This window comes from Gossypium hirsutum, chromosome D10 (assembly GCF_007990345.1).
Source record: "Gossypium hirsutum isolate 1008001.06 chromosome D10, Gossypium_hirsutum_v2.1, whole genome shotgun sequence".
Lineage (NCBI taxonomy): Eukaryota > Viridiplantae > Streptophyta > Magnoliopsida > Malvales > Malvaceae > Gossypium > Gossypium hirsutum.
This window is the reverse complement of record NC_053446.1, coordinates 10732413-10750327: the sequence shown is the minus strand read 5'-3', so window position 1 is coordinate 10750327 and position 17915 is coordinate 10732413. Positions and strand designations below refer to the sequence as shown.

At 32.0% G+C, this 17915-nt stretch overlaps 1 protein-coding gene across 1 annotated transcript; it reads right to left on the bottom strand.

Annotated features, from left to right (window-relative positions):
- Positions 1-2397: 2397 nt before the first annotated feature.
- LOC107914209 (uncharacterized) lies at positions 2398-16983 on the bottom strand. Its single transcript, XM_016843034.2, has 25 exons — positions 16661-16983; positions 14185-14402; positions 13998-14103; positions 13816-13917; positions 13615-13671; positions 13397-13475; positions 13138-13282; positions 12643-12766; positions 12257-12425; positions 11898-11926; positions 11515-11663; positions 11361-11411; positions 5560-5626; positions 5268-5363; positions 5118-5173; positions 4908-5031; positions 4499-4561; positions 4323-4382; positions 4050-4211; positions 3891-3964; positions 3711-3804; positions 3453-3589; positions 3282-3362; positions 3063-3168; positions 2398-2648 (listed from the first exon to the last, which is right to left on the bottom strand). The coding sequence occupies exons 1-25, from the start codon at positions 16835-16837 to the stop codon at positions 2562-2564; spliced, it is 2613 nt and encodes an 870-aa protein (XP_016698523.2). The 5' UTR covers positions 16838-16983; the 3' UTR covers positions 2398-2561.
- Positions 16984-17915: the final 932 nt, after the last annotated feature.

Genomic DNA, 17915 nt, shown 5'->3' with positions numbered 1-17915 from the left:
TCAGGCCAGACCAGGGCCTAGGATGCGGGCCAAAATTTTTTCTGGGCCTGGCCCGAACCCGACCTGGCCCATGAGCACCTCTAGTCATAAGCTTCTCCCTTTTTTTATTTTATTTTAACGGTTTCTTTTCAGTTTTCTTTTTGTTTCACTTTTTTTTGAAAATTCCCACTGGTGTCTCCTAATACTCCAACGACACTAAATTTTTTAAAATAAAATTTACTGACCGGTACTACTTGACACACTTGCGGCACTCAAATAAATTACCGATGCCACCGATGCCGCCTGACACAATGGTGGCATCCAAATTTTTTTTTTTAAAAATGGATCATTGGGTCATCATGGGGGATGGTGTTGCTGGTATATCAGGTGGCACTAACGAACACCGTAAATTTCAGATCATTTTCGTATTTAATTTTTTCCTCGAATTATTTTCGTAATTAATTAATTAAGATTATTTAAAAAAATCATACATGAGTATTGTTTTTTTAACATCATAGAATAATGATCAAATTTTAATATTAATTTATTTATTATACTTAAAATTTTTAGATTTTAATTTTTAACATAATTTTATTTTTATATTTTTATAATATTATTAATTAATTTCAATAATTAATTTTTAACATCCACAATATCTTCGTTTTGACGAAATTTTGATAAATTATTCATAGTTATCGAAGCATCGTCATCAACATGGATAGCAATATTCTATTTAACTTTAGCATAAACTTCGTGATTGATCTATTGTTGCCCATATTTTCCTGTCTGTTCCTTTTAGTTGTTCTAGGTGGATTTGCAACTGTGCTGCAACATAGTTGATTCTTCCAACTTCATCAGATAGTTTGAAGCTTTTCGGTCCGACGAGTCCAATTGTTCTGAAACAGTAAAGGGATGAGAATGGAATGAAACGAGGGCATATTTTGTTAAATCCATCATTACTTCATAGTTGACATATTCTGCTCCATAACTCATTTTGTTTCACTATAGATGTACAATCCCGAAGATCACTATCACCTATTAGCGCGTGGATATAAAAACTAAACTTACGAGAAATTAACCGAAAAGCTTCAAGGCATCTAACTATGCCACTAATTTGTTTAAGGTTTTATGCGTCCCCAATTATACTTGTTATGCAAAAGCGTTATTCGTAAATGAACCTCAAGAATGCAATGAAGCCCAATGATTTTTACATTTTGCACTGATGGAAACAACCCACCAAGTACTGAGCTGAGCATAACAAGAATATCAAATACTATAAAGGACTTATGTAGCAATTCTTTATAAAATAATCTTTGAATATAAGAACACGGAGGAGAATAGAGAAACTTTTATTTCTGAATTTTTCGTGTGCCTTGGTGGGTCTATTTAGATATTAATAATGAACACGATTATTCATTAAATATTACTTGAATAATTATAATTTTTGTTAATAATCACATATAACAAGATATATAACTTATCACTTTTGAACAGTGACAACTCTTGATAATTTTTCATTTATAACTATTAGAAGATTACATATATTTGAAAATGTTCCCACCCCGTCCCACTCCACTCCACTTTAATTTAATTTTTATTAGTTATTTCTAATACTTGAAATCCTTTTAATGCCAAGTAAGTATTTAAACATAAGTTTCTTAAAATTATTTAAGCATACTGTGACATTTTATTATAAATTTACCTTTGTAATAGTTATATAGGTAAAAGAGTAACTATATAAAGCAAAGGTGGTAGAGCGGGACAAACAATTACCATACCTGTTTTGTATCTACTATCCAATAAAAATCTAGCCTGCTTGTATTCACTTTTTAAGAAAAAAAAGTCTGTCCGAATCAAAGCGGATTGGTTCAAAATCTATTAGATAATTCAAATTTTATCATCTCTAAGTGAAACATAGGTCTACAAATTTTTTAAAAAAAATCTAAAAATATTATAATATTTTGAAAAATAAAATATATATTATTGAAATATAATAATTTTATAATTTTTTTCTTTTAAAAATTGATATTTACTTTTTAAGTTTTTAGATTTTTAATCTTTTATATTTTTTTAAAATTTCTTTTGAATTCATTTTTGTCCATATATTAGCTTTGACTCGAATAACTTATTTGAGTCGACTCGAATAACTTAATTTGATTAACTTAAAATTAAAAAAAATGATTTTTTCAAATTAAATCAAGTTTTACTCAAAGTCTCATGTTTTGTTTTAAAATTTTATAGAACATAGAAAGATAAGTTAAATATTTCAATTTTGGATTAGGAGGAAGATGAAAAGAAAAGGTTTCTATTTTTTAAAAAGATTTTTAAATTTAAATTCTTGGTAAAAATATATAATTAAATTTTATCATAGTATAAGTAAAGTAGAAGAAATAAAAGAATTACTTAATAATAATTAAATGAAAGTAAAATAGCCACTATATTAATATATTTTATTTCATTAATAATTTTCTTAACAAAGTTGGTTTCAAGATACTAACTCAGTTATCTTGCATTGCAGCATATATGGTTATAAATAAACGAACGGTAGTGCCATGGCTGCTCATTTTGCCTGCCTATTTGGGTCAAGTATCCATGAAGGAATATGCTGAAGGGAAGCCTTTGTACGGATCTCCAAGTGTAGCGAAATTGTCCGCTCGTGAAAATACCACCTGTAATCATACACGCCAGGAATCAATTAACTTAGCCTTAAGCTAAGACATCATAACCTAAGATTAAAATTTACCACCATTGATCATGATGCACTATATTCTCTTGTAATGAAACCCAACATATTCAGTACTTGCAGACATATTATCTAGAGTCTTTGTCATGATTAAGGAGTCTTGATAGGCGTGGAGAAGATTGCGGCGGATTTGCCTTGGGGCCGAAGAGCTGTATAATGCTAGAGCCTAGAGGTGAGATGATCAGTTCACTCCCAAGATCCTCTTACCTCCAGCACTGTACGGATTTCAGCCCTCCGACCTCCTCCACGCTAACCCTATACAACACAGAGATGCTAACAACAGTGTAGCCAAAACATTTCCTAGGTTCACATATCATTAACAGACATATATGGAGTTTACCTGGTAATCTAAAAGCGTTCCCGTCTTAAAACCAGCTGCACAATAATCAAAATAATATTCCCATGTCCGCATGAACTTGTCATCAAACCCCAAAGCCAGGACTTTTCTGACAAGGAAAACAAAATAGATTCCATCATATCATGTTTTGTAACAAATAAATAGACGATTTTCAGGTTAATCAAAATCAGAACAATAAGAAAGTGATAGTTGCATGAGTACCTTGTATTTTCCAGGAAATTTTTTCGCCACCATCTTAGTGTGTGATAATAACTACTTCCTATATTTTCCACATGCTCCACACTGCGCCCGCAATACTCCTTAATGGATTTGTATTGTTGAACAAAGAAAAACATAAATGTGATTGTCTGAAGAAGCAATGCATATTGTTACCAGAATCCTGATGCAGCTGCCATAGCTGATAAATGCGTATTGAAAGAAAGCAGCAATCCACCAGGGAAGATATATTCCTTTATAAAACCTGCTGTTTGCTGGACTTCTTTGGAAAGCTCCTCTGGCAATGTTATGAACTGAGAAAAACCATTAATATTCTAAAAATATGGGCACTGAAGAACCGATAATTGGAATGTTGAAGTTACTATTAAAGCTAATACAATGGCAACATTTCTGTTTTCACCATTTTAACATTACCTGGAGAACGAAAAGCCCATCTTTTTTCAATAACTGGTCACAGCATCTGTAAAACTCCTCAATATATTCTTTACCAACATGTTCTACCATCTCTCTAAAGAATATAATCACAAGTATTAGTGCCATTTATCATGTAATTACTAAATATAAATTTAACTAGGGAATATATATATAACTTACATAGATATGATTCTGTCATATTGGTTTGTCTTAGGTAACTGGCGATAGTCACAGAGAAGTAATTTGATGTTTCCCTGACGATTAAAAACTAGTTAACTACATGTAAACAACTATTAACAGAGTTATTTGCAGACTCGAGCCATTTTCAGACATGGATACCTCAAGTCCAGCTTCCTTCACTTTATCTTCAGCATACTTTAGCTGCTTCTCTGATAGAGTGATGCCAGTATACTTGCATCCTGTTCTTTTGACAACTTCAATAGCTAAGATTCCCCAACCACACCCAATGTCCAGAACTTCATGCCACTTTTCGATTCTTGTCTGTATATTAGGAAACAACACAACCGATAAATGATCGTTGCAATGGAAACTGAAGAATGAGGATGAGACCATTATGAATTCTCACTTGATGAGACCATTATGAATTCTCACTTTCTCAATTAGAGAACTGATTTTTCTTCGCTGTGCAACGTCCAAATGTTCTTCGCCGGTCTATAAAGTCACTTAATATTAGTGTCACAACGCTAGGAGAAGATAAAATCCCAATGGAAGAGTCCTTTGTTCATGCATTTTTCAAGAAAAAGATTCATAGAAGTTGGGATCCTGACCTTAAAAACTCCAGAAGAGTATTGCATCGTTTCACCCAAGTATAGAGTGAAAAGTTCATTACCCTGCAAACGCAATTTGCAAAGAATTCCTTAGCTTTGATTTAATTAAATCCTGTTGCAATTAGGCATTGTGAACAAAAGAACCCCTCTATGATCAAGGAAATTCTTATTCTTGGGCCTCAAAGCTCAAACATGGAAACATATAATCCATAGTAATCAATTAGCAGCAGGTGTAACTGATGAAAACAAGTTTCAGATCCTGGTTATGACTTATGACACCATTCTCATGCAACCTAACTGATTGTTATTTAAGCAGCACAAGCTGAGTGTAAACATAAACATAATTGAATTCTACAAAAAGATATTCCAACAGTTTTAACATCTTGAAATCAGAGTCATGATCACTTACCAGATCATAATGACGAGAAATGTTCCTGCGAGCCTGTGTAACAGTGTTTTGCCTCAAGAGATGCTTAGTGAAATACTTTGCAGATGATATACTAGCAGTGAACAGTGCAGGTGACAACCAAGTCCTGCAACCAATTCAGTGTCAATGCTTAATAAACCAAAATTATTTATTGGAATTTCAGTCCAGATTCTTCTTCAAGCTATACTAAACCTTCTTTTATTCGATCCTGAGGCAGCCGAGTTCAACTCTTTATTGACAACAAGTATCTGCAAAAGTTATCAGCGAAGATTCTGATAAATTATCAGTACCTAAATTGCATTGTGTTTATAGTAGTAACACATCTCAATAACCTTTTCTTACCTGGAAAAGATTAAGAAGACCTTTGTCCTTATCAACAAAAGAAAAATCCCCATTGATATATGCATCTGCAAGGCCTAGATCAGCTTCTTTCGTGATCTGAGGGAAAATACATACAATACTGATCAGAAGTGGTGACAAAAGTGTGTGCCTTAGAGTGCCAACAATCAAATTGTGTAAAACAAAAGGCAGTAGATTTTAATGTTAACTACTAATCCAACTTGATGGGAAGTTCAATTAGATAACAAAATAAATAGCAAACATGAATTAGGAGTAAGTAATGTCAAGTGTCTACCCTCCAGTAAAACTGAGGATTGTGCACTTTCAGAACAGATTTAAAAGGACACTTTGTTAGTACAAAACTCCGGTAAGAAAAAAAAACTCGAACACACGATCGGAACTCGAAAAGAAAAAGAAGAAATAGGACAGGCTCCAGGGCGTGTATCAAGCCACTATCTTTAAGGTTATATTCGCCCCCACTTATCTTCAGTGTGCAAACGAGTTCCAAGCAAATTAACCTCGAGGATACAATGAAGCCAATGACTATTTGCGTTTTGCACTGACGAGAATAGTCCACTATGCACTGAGTAATGTATAACAAAAACTCAATTTCTACAAAGGATTTCTGCAGCAATACTTTATAGAATAATCTAATAATATTAGAAAATGAAGGAAGAGAAGAAATAATATTAGAATTTGTTGATATGATTTCCAAATGAAATCCCATTCCTATTTATAGGAATTTTCATGTCTCTTCATAGAGACATCTTTTAATAGGTGTCTTTATGAATAAATAAATAATAATAATTATTCATTTAATTTTGTAACTATTCAAATGATATTTTTTGAATAGTTATAATTCTTTTTTAAAAGATCAAATGATATAACTTTTGACCAATGACCAAAAGTTTTATCTTTTGATTAATTACACCCATTCATTTATAGTTATTGGGATACTATAAATATTTGAAAATATTCCAACAATCTCCCCCATTTTCAAAATATTTAGATTTTGATATTCTTGGAAATCAATTTGCATAAATAAAGGTGTCTTACGATTGAACCTTCACTTAGTGAAAACATGTTAAAGTTAATCGAAATTGTATGGTAGACTAAGCTTTGAACCAACTATTCCATTTGATTAACTGAACACATCTCACACAATGATTTCAACATCAGTCAATGCATAGTATCTAGGGACACTATTATAGCCATGTGTCTATGTCCTCTTTTCATGAGTGCTGTCAGAGCCAAGCCCTTAAGCTCCTAGAAGCGGCCACACTTCCACTCACATAGGTAGATCCCATCAAAAGTGTTCCCGTAATTATAACACTCTAACATATTTATGTTATGGGTCCATTAAGAGTACATTACTCATCCTTCCCTTATCATTACGGGTACCTAGCACTTTAATCTTAGGATGGATTTATTTATAGTGCTAACAGTCACATACTAATGATGTACTTTGTCTCATTGAACTCAAGACTTGACGTTATACCAAGCGTTGAGTCGAGTTTCCATCATGGGTGACTCTAATTAATAGGCTTGAGTCCCATCCCTTTCGAGGTCCTTTTTACTGCATCTCTAGTAAGACTTTTTGTCAAAGGATCTGCCAAATTTTCACTTGACCTCACATAATTAATAGTGATCACTCCATCAGAGATTAATTGTCGGACATAACTATGTCTTAATCCAATGTGTCTAGACTTTCCATTATATACTTGGCTATATGCCTTTGCTAGAGTAGCCTCACTATCACAACGGATAGAAATAGGTGAAATTGGCTTAAGCCATAAAGGTACATCATAAAGCAAATTTCTTAACCATTCTGCTTCTTTAGATGCAGCGGCTAATGCAATAAATTCTGCTGCCATGGTGGAATCAGTAATATATGTTTGTTTCTTGGAACCCCAAGAAATGACTCCTCCACCAAGAATGAAGATCTACCCACTAGTAGATGCATGATCTTCCAAACTTGTAATCCAACTAGCATCCGAATACCCTTCTAAAACTGGAGGATATCTATTATAACACAATCCATAGTTAATAGTTTTCTTTAAGTACCTAAGTACTCTATTTAAAGCTTGCCAATGCAAACTACTTGGATTACTTGTGTATCTACTCAATTTTCCAATAGCATATGCAATATCTGGTCTTGTACAAGTCATTATGTACATAAGACAACCAATTAGACTTGCATATTTCAATTGATCAATTTTCCTACCAGCATTAGATACTAATTTTAATTGAGGATCCATGGGTGTAGATGCTGGTATACAGTTGAAAAGATCAAACTTTTTAAGCACATTTTCAATGTAATGTGATTGTGATAAAGCTATAGTGCTTTCATCTCGGGTTATTTTAATCCCAAGAATAACATCTGCTACACCCATATCCTTCATAGTAAAGTTGTTTGACAAGAATTTCTTTGTGTTTTCTATTTGTTCCAAATCCGTGCCAAAAATGAGCATGTCATCTACATATAAGCAAATTATAACACCCTTTCCATTATCAAATTTACTATATATGCACTTATCGGATTCATTTATTTTATAGCCATTAGCTAAAACAACCTTGTCAAACTTTTGGTGCCATTGTTTTGGTGCTTGTTTAAGCCCATATAAAGATTTAACAAGCTTACATACCTTATGCTCTTGTCCTGGAACAACAAATCCTTCCGGTTGCTCCATGTACACTTCCTCTTCCAATTCACCATTTAAAAATGCAGTTTTAACATCCATTTGGTGAACAACCAAGTTATATATAGAGGTAAGTGATATTAATAGTCTAATTGTAGCAATTCTTGCTACTGGAGCATAGGTATCAAAGTAATCAATACCTTGTCTTTGTGTAAAACCTTTTGCTACCAACCTTGCTTTAAATTTATCAATGGTTCCATCGACCTTCATTTTCTTTTTGAAGATCCATTTACAACCTATTGGTTTGGAACCTGGTGGAAGATCAACTAAGATCCAAGTTTGATTTCCCATTATTGAATCCATTTCATCATTTATTGCTTCTTTCCAAAAAGCAGAGTCTTGAGATTTCACTGCTTCTTCAAATGTAATAGGATCAGATTCGGTATTATAACAATAAGGTATCTTATTGCATATACTTTCACCTTTTCCTTCTACAAGAAACATAATGAAATCTGGTCCAAAATCTTTGACCTTTTTAATCCTCTTACTTCTTCTTAATTCTTGACAAGATTCATCATTATTATCAATTTGTTTCAATGGAATCTCATTCTCATTTGAAGAATGAATCAATTGTTGTGGTTGTAATTGTCTTGATATAGAATTAAATCTATTTTCATCAAAAATAGCATCTCTTGATTCAATAACCGTATTAATTGAAATTGAATCATTTGGTTCAATTACTATGAACCTATATGCCTTGCTATTATGTGCATAACCTATAAATATGCATTCAATTCCTCTCACCTAACTTTTTACGTTTAGGTGTTGGAACTTTTACAATAGCTCTACAACCCCAAACCTTTAAATAATTAAGGTTTGGTTTCCTTTTCTTCCATTGTTCATAGGGGGTTATTTTAGTTTCCTTATTAGGAACTCTATTCAATATATGACAAGCTATTAGAACAGCTTCTCCCCAAAAACCCTGTCCAAGACCTGAATATGATAACATTAAATTTACCATTTCAATCAAGACTCTATTTTTCCTTTCAGCTACACCATTTTGTTGTGGTGTGTAAGGGGCTGAAACTTGATGGACAATTCCAGTGAGTTCAAAATAACTTGGATTATAGTATTCTCCACCTCTATCCGATCTTAAGCACTTGATAAATGATTCACACTGAAGTTCAACTTCAGATTTATAAACTTTAAATTTATCAAGCGCTTCATCTTTTGAATGCAATAAATATACATAACAATATCTAGAACAATCATCAATAAAAGTAACAAAATATTTCTTTCCACCTAATGTAGGAGTATTATGCAAGTCACATAAATCACTATGTATCAAATCAAGCAATTTTGTTTTCCTTTTAACCTTAGGGAAATGATTTCTTGTAATTTTAGTCAACATACAGGTATTTCATTTTTCAATATTATTATTAAAAATAGGAATTAAATCTAATTTATACATGTCATTCAATTTTCTATAATTCAAATGACCTAATCTATAATGCCACAAACAAAATGATTCAACCATATAAGCAGAAATAGTATTTTTATTCTTATTAATAATATTAAGTTTGAACATGCTTTCATACATATACCCTTTTCCCACAAAAATTCCTCCCTTAGACAAAATAAACTTATCTGCCTCAAAAACAAATTTGAAACCAAACTTATTCAACAGACTTCCAGACACTAAATTTTTCCTAACTTCTGGTACATAATATACATCATTTAAGGTTAAAACCTTTCCAGAAGTGAATTGTAGTTCAACAGACCCTTTGCCTTTAATTATTGCGGTGGAAGAATTTCCCATGTACAAGACATTGTCATTTTCACATTGTGTGAACTTTGTGAACATGCTTTTGTCTTTGCACACATGTTTGGTTGCTCCGGTATCAATCCACCATGTATTGTCATCTTGTGCCATATTAATTTCAGATATCATTGCAACGAACTTTTCGTTATTATCAGCCTTAGAAGATGATTTCTTCTTTAAAAATCGACATTCATTCTTGAAATGTCCCGGCTTTCCACAATGATAGCATGAGCCCTTTTGTTTTTTTTTGAACTTAGGTGCTCTATCAGTCTGATTGAACTTTCTCTTGAATGGTTTAGTAGTCTGTACTTCCTCCGTAACATGTACTTTGGCATTTTCAGAATTTAGGTTCTGATCTTGTTTTTGATACTCTTCTTCAATACGAAGATGATTTGCCAAAGCCTCAAGAGATATTTCCTCTTTCTTATGTTTTAGACTTCTTTTAAAGTCTTTCCAAGATGGAGGAAGTTTGTCTATTATGGAGGATACCACAATTATTTCATCCATTTTCATATCATATTGCTTAAATTGATTCAGCATCTTTTCAATATCACGAAATTGTTCCATAACAGAACGACCATCAACCATTTGATAATTATTGAAACGACTGACAAGAAATTTCTTACTTGTAACATCTTCGGTCATGTATCTTGCCTCCAATTTGTCCCATAATTCTTTAGCGGTGACGTCGTTTTGGTAGGTGTCGAACAAACCATCAGATAAACCATTCAATATGTGGCCCATGCACATGTAATCAGCATTATCCCATTTTTGTCTTTCTCGGGTTGCAGCAACAGATTCATTTTCATTCTCTTCAGGTCTTGGAGTATCCAAAACATAAGCAATCTTCAAAGTTGATAACAAAAAGTGCATCTTTTTCTGCCATCGTCGAAAATTGCCACCATCAAAACGATCAAGTTTAACAAAGTTGGAAGCCAACTCCCTTAGTGTTCCACTTTCATGTGTTGTGGTAGTCATCATGAAATATAACCTTAAAATTGTTAGTACAAAACTCCGGTAAGAAAAAAAACTCGAACACACGATCGGAACTCGAAAAGAAAAAGAAGAAATAGGACAGGCTCCAAGGCGTGTATCAAGCCACTATCTTTAAGGTTATATTCGCCCCCACTTATCTTCAGTGTGCAAACGAGTTCCAAGCAAATTAACCTCGAGGATACAATGAAGCCAATGACTATTTGCGTTTTGCACTGACGAGAATAGTCCACTATGCACTGAGTAATGTATAACAAAAACTCAATTTCTACAAAGGATTTCTGCAGCAATACTTTATAGAATAATCTAATAATATTAGAAAATGAAGGAAGAGAAGAAATAATATTAGAATTTGTTGATATGATTTCCAAATGAAATCCCATTCCTATTTATAGGAATTTTCATGTCTCTTCATAGAGACATCTTTCAATAGGTGTCTTTATGAATAAATAAATAATAATAATTCTTCATTTAATTTTATAACTATTCAAATAATATTTTTTGAATAGTTATAATTCTTTTTTAAAAAATCAAATGATATAACTTTTGACCAATGACCAAAAGTTTTATCTTTTGATTAATTACACCCATTCATTTATAGTTATTGGGATACTATAAATATTTAAAAATATTCCAACACACTTTTCCATGTTCCCTTTGAAAGTGAAAATTCTGCCTCGTTCCTCTAAGAAACTGGTGAATGCAACACAGTAAATTGTGTCAAATTCAAGGAGGAAAACATGCACAGAAATAACAAAATGGTAAAACCATTAAGTGATTGTTTTTAAGAACTCACATTATGCAGCCTGCTGATACATATTGTTGAAAGAATTTAGCAACAAAGAGGCATGCCATTGTTTCCATGAAAGAAGGTGACAAATGCTTTGGACTGTACACAACAGAAGAATGCCTTCCCAAGATACCATGTGCAGCATCCATACCAGCCTGAGAAGAAGAGCACCTTATGAGAAAATTTCTTGAAATAGGACAATGATTCTTAAATTCAAATTACATAAATCATTGGATTCAAAGTATAATATAAATAAGATTTACATAAGCATTTCATATGCTATTAATGAACTTGTAATTTCGTTGTAGCCTAAACTAAAGGCATTTATCTTACTGAAATAAAATTGAACCATGATTTAAAAATAAGCAAGAAATAACTAGATCAGTTACCTTTAATTCATCCTCATGGAAGTCATAGCCTGAAAGAATTGTAAATAGATGCTTAGATTGGAGGCAGTTGACATGATTCATTGTTATCTTATAATGAAAACATTAATAATAGTCATCTGTCAAGCTAATGAAGGTTTTAGAATACAAGGAATATAAAAGTACAGCACAATGACAGTAGCAAAAATACTTCACTGACAATCTACATGAACTAAAACTAGAACTAGAAGAATACTAAAAGAGCCAATTTCTTCCGCTGATAAATTACTTCTCCCTAAGTGGTTGAACCTCATAAAACTATGGCCAAAATGTCAGGCAATAAAAGTAATAAGGTCATCTAATTTCATGAGGAAAGATCTCACCACAGAACCAGATTCCTCTCTTCCCCTGAATCTGACCAAGCTCAAGTGAACCTTTTGATGCAGCAACAGAGGGAATTGCACAGCTAGTCGACCACTTAAGCAAGGTATCATTTGGGGTATGGTGTGGGTTGACAGTCAGAAAAAATGGCTGACTTATTTTCCCAACTTTCTGAAAGATGCAACAGCAACAAGGTAGCATTACTTCAGTTATAACTTGATAAACAACCGAGTATTTTAGTAATTCTGATGAGATCCATGGTATCTTACAAGATTCTTTTGTGCTTCCCTAGATGTTAGGCACAACAAACTATTTTTTTTTTCATTTCTGATTCTGAAATAGTTATGAAAATCGTTAGCTTAATATCTACAGAGAAGTTGCCACATACCTGTAGCGCATTGAGCCAGTATGTTAAGCATGCTTTATTTTCTCTACCATTGAGAAAATTCAGTGCACTCCAAGCTGATCTGTCCTTAGGCATTAAATTACTATCACGGTGAAGGTAGATATCACTGCCAATGGAAACAACTTTATGTAGTAAGGTTTAGAAGAAAGAAGGTCCTGCCTTCTAATGAACTACGACATTTTAAAGCATATCAAATTCCTTATGCTTTTGTAAGAGAGGCTCTTACATCTGATCTTAATGTTCTTGTGTCAGTGAAAGTATATGTACCATGCTATAAAGGGAGCAAAATTAGATATAATGGCATCTATGTCATGAGAAGCATCAAGAAAACAATGGAGAGTTCCAAATAAAAGGGACTTTAGGTATTTAAAAAATTCATGTCAATGATGACATTGAAAATTTCACATGTTAAAAAGATTATATATGCACACTAACGTTAAGACATATAGATCAAAGAGGTAGTGTAAATTCTAGTACCTAGAAGCATATTGGAATGCACCCAACACTCTCTTTTCTTCAAATGTTGGGTTTTCTAAGAGTCTTAAGGCTTTGGAAGCAGAAACAGCCAATATGCATCCATTGTAAGTTTCTCTGAAACCATCTCCACGGACCACAGTGGTACCTGTTAATCCATTTATACAAAAAAATTTCAGAGGTCTGTAAACCTATGATAGGAAAAATGTCTTGCATCTAAATTGGAATTTGCAAGAAAATGGTGCTCAAAGAAAGTACTCACCATTATCAGCAGGCAAAACACTTTGTACTTGACAAGCAAGTTTAAATAGACAACCTCTACTCTCCAGCATATCTCTGACCTGATTTTATTGAATTGGAACATAGTTTTAATTAGTTTCATCAATAGAACCTTAAGTTTTACACTTTTGAACAACCTATTTCACAAATAAGATGAAAATATAAGGGAGTCAGAGAGCTTGAAAGACTAGAAATAGGCACCCTTTTAACAAAGTATGAGCGCCTTCTGATAGTCAACCACTGCGGCTGTCCAAATAGCTGCAGATGGAAGTGAAAAAAAAAAAAAAAAACCAAATCGCATAACGGTTAGTGATCGGGACAATGATTGTGATAGCCATAGGTAGAGCTTGCATGAATTGTATAATCACTAAGTAGCATCCGTTTTGGAAACTAATCAGACACCTGGTATAAGTGGTGAGTACGCCAAAATGAAAGAACGGAGAAGGCTGAAAAGCTCATAACATCTTTCCTGGAGCTGGACCACATTGCACCACTTATGGGAGCCTGTAAAATTTCAATATTGTTATTAATTAATCCCTATAAGTTGGTATAAATATATATATATAAATCCTTCAGCAACTCACCAGATAATTGTTCTGGAAATTTTCCGAGTAACCCCTTGACTTTAAAAACTGTCCGAAGGTTTCATTACGATCAATGTCTGGGTTGTTCTCAAGCAATTCAAGGTAGCTGCAACACAAGTCCAAAAGTAAAGAAAAACATAAACGGTAGCCAAAAGAGGTCCGATGACCGGCAAGAGAAATGGCAAACCTCTCGACATCATTCCCGAACTTGATAATCTCTCTGAGGTTTCGCCAGTTGAAAGGATTCAACAGTTTCTTCTTTTGAGCAAAGTAGTTTGAAAAACCATATTGGCTGGACCATTCATAGCCATTGCCTTTGTCATGGCTAACAGAGAATGAAACATCAGATGTCTCCACATCAACTCCAAGGCTATCAAACATCTCCAACATTGTTGCATAACTTGCCTGTCAAGTTATCCACATGTTTATTCCTTGTTTTGTACCCAACTTGTAAAAAAGCTTCACAAAAGCATAAAAATCGGTTCCATCATCTAAACTTTTTTTTGCTTGATCACCATTTCTTTTTATTATAATACTATAAGAATTGTCCTCAGCATTGCTCAAACTTAGTAACTTTTAAGAGCTATAACTAGTTCACTACCCTTTTACGTAGGCGAAAACTTATGCAGGCAGCCTTCTCCATGCAGTCGAATTTTGGTTAAAATCTGATCTAAATCCCTATGATTTTCATACATTTGGAATTTAGTCCCTCTAATTTCGAATTTAAAAATGCAATTCCATTTGTTTATACTGTTAAAATTCTTCTATTAAATTCAAGTACATTATAATGTCTTTTTTTTTTTATTTCATGGCTACCAAATTAGTATTTTTTATTTTCAAAATATCAAACATGTGAATTTAATTAAAAAATTTTAATGATATTAACAATTAGCCTTGAACTTTAAAATCCTAAATTTCTAAAAATAAAAATAAATTAACTAAATTTCAAATGTAAAAAAAAATTACAGAAATTTTGAATATATACCTTTCGTTTTGTCAATGGTAGAAGAATTTAGTAGCTCATAATTTAGCCGGTTTGAATTTAGATACTTTTATCTTTTTATTTTCTATTTTGATTCCATAAGGTTATCTTGATAGAGCTATTACTACTGCTATTTAATCTTTTTTCCAAAATAATAGAGTTAATTGTACTCTACAATCTTAAAATGATTCCCATCACTGCAGCAAAATAAGTTTTTAGTGGCCTTTTTTTGGGCCTAACCCTAAAACATAAACACTAAAACGTTAAATTTTAAACCCTAAATCTAAACACTAAAATTCTAAACCCTAAATCCTAAAATAAAATAATTTTTTTGCTTTTGTGGCTTTTATGATAAAAAAGCCGCTACTGCTTGACTTTTTGCAGCGTTTTTCTCATAAACGCCGTTATAGCTCTAACCTTTTGCGGCATTTTCCTATTAGCGCCACTAATGTATAACTTTTGCGGCATTTTTGGTCCAAACACCGCTAAAAACCTATTTTATGTAGTGCATTTTCAAAATATTTTAATTACATTTTTAAACTATCGTTGTTATATCAATCAAAAATCAAGGTTTTACAAAATTCATTTGTACGATATTAATTCTTTTTCAAACAATTTATTTTAAATTATGTCACATTAGATTGGCCTCTAATTTAACGGTTAAATTAATGATTTTAATAACAAAAGATCTTATTGATATAAGATCAGGGGATGTAATTAGAATATTTTAAAATTTGAGGACCAATTTAGAATGAGTGTCATAGCTTAAGGATGTTTGGTGCAATTAACGCAAAATAATAATATATAATAATGACCCTGTTTGGTAAAACTTAATTGATAGCTGAAAGCTTATATGCATAAAATAACAAATAAGAGCATGGCAAAAAACAAAATACAAGAACAATTAGAGGGTTTAATTATTCAATCCTCCATTTATACCCAAATCAACTAAAAAAGACTCAAAATTTTATTTGCCAGACACCCCTTATTGCCTAACTTCCATACAATAATCTTTGTATATATATTTCCCTTAAATTATAAGTTAAAAAATTATTCCATTAATAATTACTGAAAAATCTACATATAATTAATTATTTTGCATATAAATATAAATATTTTAATCATTTATTGTATATAATATGTATATTCCCGTTTTAGTATAACATTTTAAATATCTTTTCTATTATCATCATTGTTCTAAAATAAAAAGCACATCTTATCTTATCAATTGGTCATTAATGTAGTAACAAATTATGATTTAACTTGCTTAAATTAAGGGTTTTCAAGAGATTTATTTATTAAGCTTAACAAGTTTATTAAATTAAAATTTAATATAATTTTTAGTTTCTAAACTTACTAGTTAGATCCATGTTGATATATGTAATTTTTTATTTTTCTTTTTACTTATAGAATATCCGTATTTTTAACTGATATTTGAAAAAAAAATACATATATACTGATATCGTCGGATACAATAATAATACCAAAATTTAATTTATATTTTAAAATGTCGATGATTGATTAATGATGAAGGTGCCACCGGTGTGTCTACCGGTATCCATGGATACTCTGTATAAAATTTTGCTCTAGTCTTTTTCATAATTATTTATTTTCTTTAGTTCAGTTTCCCAGAAAAGCCACAAAATTCTAAAGGGAAAGAAAGAAAAAGATAAAAGCTTACTGGATTTAGAAATAAGAAGCAGAGGTCTAAATCCGTGGCATCAAAGTTGACAGTGATTGCATCGCCACCTAGCTGTTCCTCTTTCTCATAAACCACCACGTCAACGCCGCCTTTGGCCACAACATAGGCCGACACCAGCCCTCTTATCCCTCCTCCGATGACCGCCACCACTCCCATCAGTCTCTACAACGTATCGTTATGCCTGCAATATCTGTACTTCCATATATAAAAAGAATGCAAAACCATTGTTTGGTCGCCACCTGTCCAAGATTTACGCTTCCTGATCTTTTTCTTCCGCAAGATCTCATACGATTCAGTTTAGGCTACTTTCTTAAATATAGATACGATGTCGTGTGGGAACCATTCAATACCTGAAGGCTGACACATAAAATCCCATAAGATATTTAACCGTAATTTACAAAGCAGTAAATCGTTTGATGTGAAGTCAACAAATGTCTTCCATGCCTTTTATTCTTCCCAGACTCATATTTTTCAGGATTTTTTAAATTAATTCCGTAAAAATCAAGTTTTAAAATTTATCTAAATAAATTTATATGTACAAATAGCCTTTTAAATTTTTTCATAATTTTTAAAAATATATTATGTTTTAAAAAAATAATGACTTTATAAATACATTCTTTTTTCTTATTAATTTTTTTATGTAAATAAAAGGGATAAGGTTATCCGAAATTAGAAGTTGTGAGTAATATCAATTAAAGAGTTGAATATAAACAATTCAATATTTTTTTTATATTTAGTATAATTAATTTTCATAGGACATAAATTACCTACATAATAAAATAAAGGATAATGTGATAGTTGGCCCTTAAATTTTATTAAATCTTTTAATTTGATACATTTACTTTGAAATTTTTAATATAACACCTTTGATTAAAAATGTTAATTTTTAATTTTATTTATCATGTCGTCCAATCATAAATTGCCACGCAACATTATGTTTGAGCAAAAGAATCCAATGAAAATAATTATATATATTTTTATTTTTAAATAATAAAGTTTATTAAAACGTGAATTACTTTTGTCGAAACCACTTTTTTTGAAAACAAAATTTTAGTTGTCGACTTTAAAAACGAAAATGGGAGTCGCCACCGATCCTTTATTAAGGTGTGATCGGTCCACCTTAAAAATAATTTTGGTCTGCGAAATTTGAGAAAACATGTTCGAGAGTCAGTTATGCACGAGGAAGGATTAGCACCCTTGTAACGCCCAAAATTGGTACCAAATTGATTTTTTT